Source organism: Seriola lalandi, unplaced genomic scaffold (assembly GCF_002814215.2).
Source record: "Seriola lalandi dorsalis isolate HSWRI2012SDOR001 ecotype SW California unplaced genomic scaffold, Sedor1 jcf7180002049862, whole genome shotgun sequence".
NCBI classification, from domain to species: domain Eukaryota; kingdom Metazoa; phylum Chordata; class Actinopteri; order Carangiformes; family Carangidae; genus Seriola; species Seriola lalandi.
In genome coordinates this window covers 1,781-3,048 of record NW_019520415.1, presented here as the reverse complement: position 1 = coordinate 3,048, position 1,268 = coordinate 1,781, and the positions used below count along the sequence as shown (strand labels likewise).

The following is a 1,268-nucleotide window of genomic DNA, read 5'->3' as shown; positions in this document are numbered from 1 at the left end:
TTGATGGAGTCTGAGCTTTGAATATTTCATCAGTGCAAACATGATAAAGAAAAACATGATAGACAGAATATATGATATTATAAGACAGAGCGGAAAAAGAAATCAAGTCCATAGAAACAGCTGTTCAACAACAGATGACAGTGTGTGTTACTAAATTCACCAGCAACCTGATTGTGTGTGTGTTGTTGTGTTTCTGCATCATGGTGACCCAGATTTTTCATCTGCTGTCAGATTCAAATCAAGATCAAGAAACTTTTCATTCAGTCTGTTCAGAGAAACAGAGGATTCTGGGAAGAAAGATGAAAAGAATTAGAATAAAAGAGAGAGAAAGAGTTGAAATAAGAAATTAATCCAGTGAGCTTCATCTTCTTCTTCAACAGCAGACATTTTAAGCTTCAGCTGATCTGTCAATCAGCAGCAGCGGCCTCATCTGTGGGCCGCAGGGGCTGATGGGAGGTTTGAGGAGGCGTCAGAAACCACGTGGCCCTCGTCTGAGCTCACAGCTCGTCCTTGTTTGGCCTCAGCTGCATCAGAGCTCCACTTCTCCCCAGCTTCACCAGAGGAAACACCACGGCACAAAATGCTTTTCCTCCCAGCTGCTGCTCTGTGCTGTCTGTGTTCAGGTGAGTGTTTCCAGCCAATCAGGAGCCAGCAAACTCAACCTGTGACAAACACTGTCACACTAACCTTCATCTACCTGTCTGTGTCTCTACAGCACTGTCAGCAGCAGAGCCGATTGCAGAGCTGATTCAAGACCAGTTATCATTGACTAGAAGAGTTAATGAAACAGTCTCCTTCAGCTGTGGAGGAACTGACCAGTGTGTTGGCTCTTATGTATTCTGGTACCAGAAGAAAGAGACAGAAACATTCAGCTTGATTCTGTACATTTACAGGAGAACTGGCAGCATAGGTATTTACAATCATCCTCAGGAAGATGATTTCACAGCTGTTAATAAAGAGAACGGCTGTGAGTTGAAGATAGAAACAGTTCAACTCTCTCATTCAGCCTCCTACTACTGCTCCTGTGAGAAGAAAGCTCCCCACAGTGAGAAATGATCCCTGCAGCCTGAACAAAAACCTCCAGATGAACAGATGTCAAACAGTGTCTGTGACAGGAAGAGAGCAGGAAACCACAGCCCAGGTTCACATATTTCACCTCCAGCTCACACACTTTTTCTTGACTTTTCTTTGATATTGATTAATATTTTGATCCGATATTTCAGCAGGTTTCCTGTTGCTCCTCACAGTGAGGACAAAGAAGAAACACA

The 1,268-nt window shown here is 43.5% G+C and overlaps 1 gene segment (V, D, J or C); it reads left to right on the top strand.

Moving 5' to 3' along the window:
• Window positions 1–715: 715 nt before the first annotated feature.
• LOC147819745 (Ig kappa chain V-V region MOPC 173-like) lies at window positions 716–1,056 on the top strand (the record flags this gene model as incomplete). The annotated part of the segment is given in 1 exon segment: window positions 716–1,056. A coding segment is annotated over 1 exon segment (341 nt), but the record flags the coding sequence as incomplete, so codon positions are not given.
• Window positions 1,057–1,268: the final 212 nt, after the last annotated feature.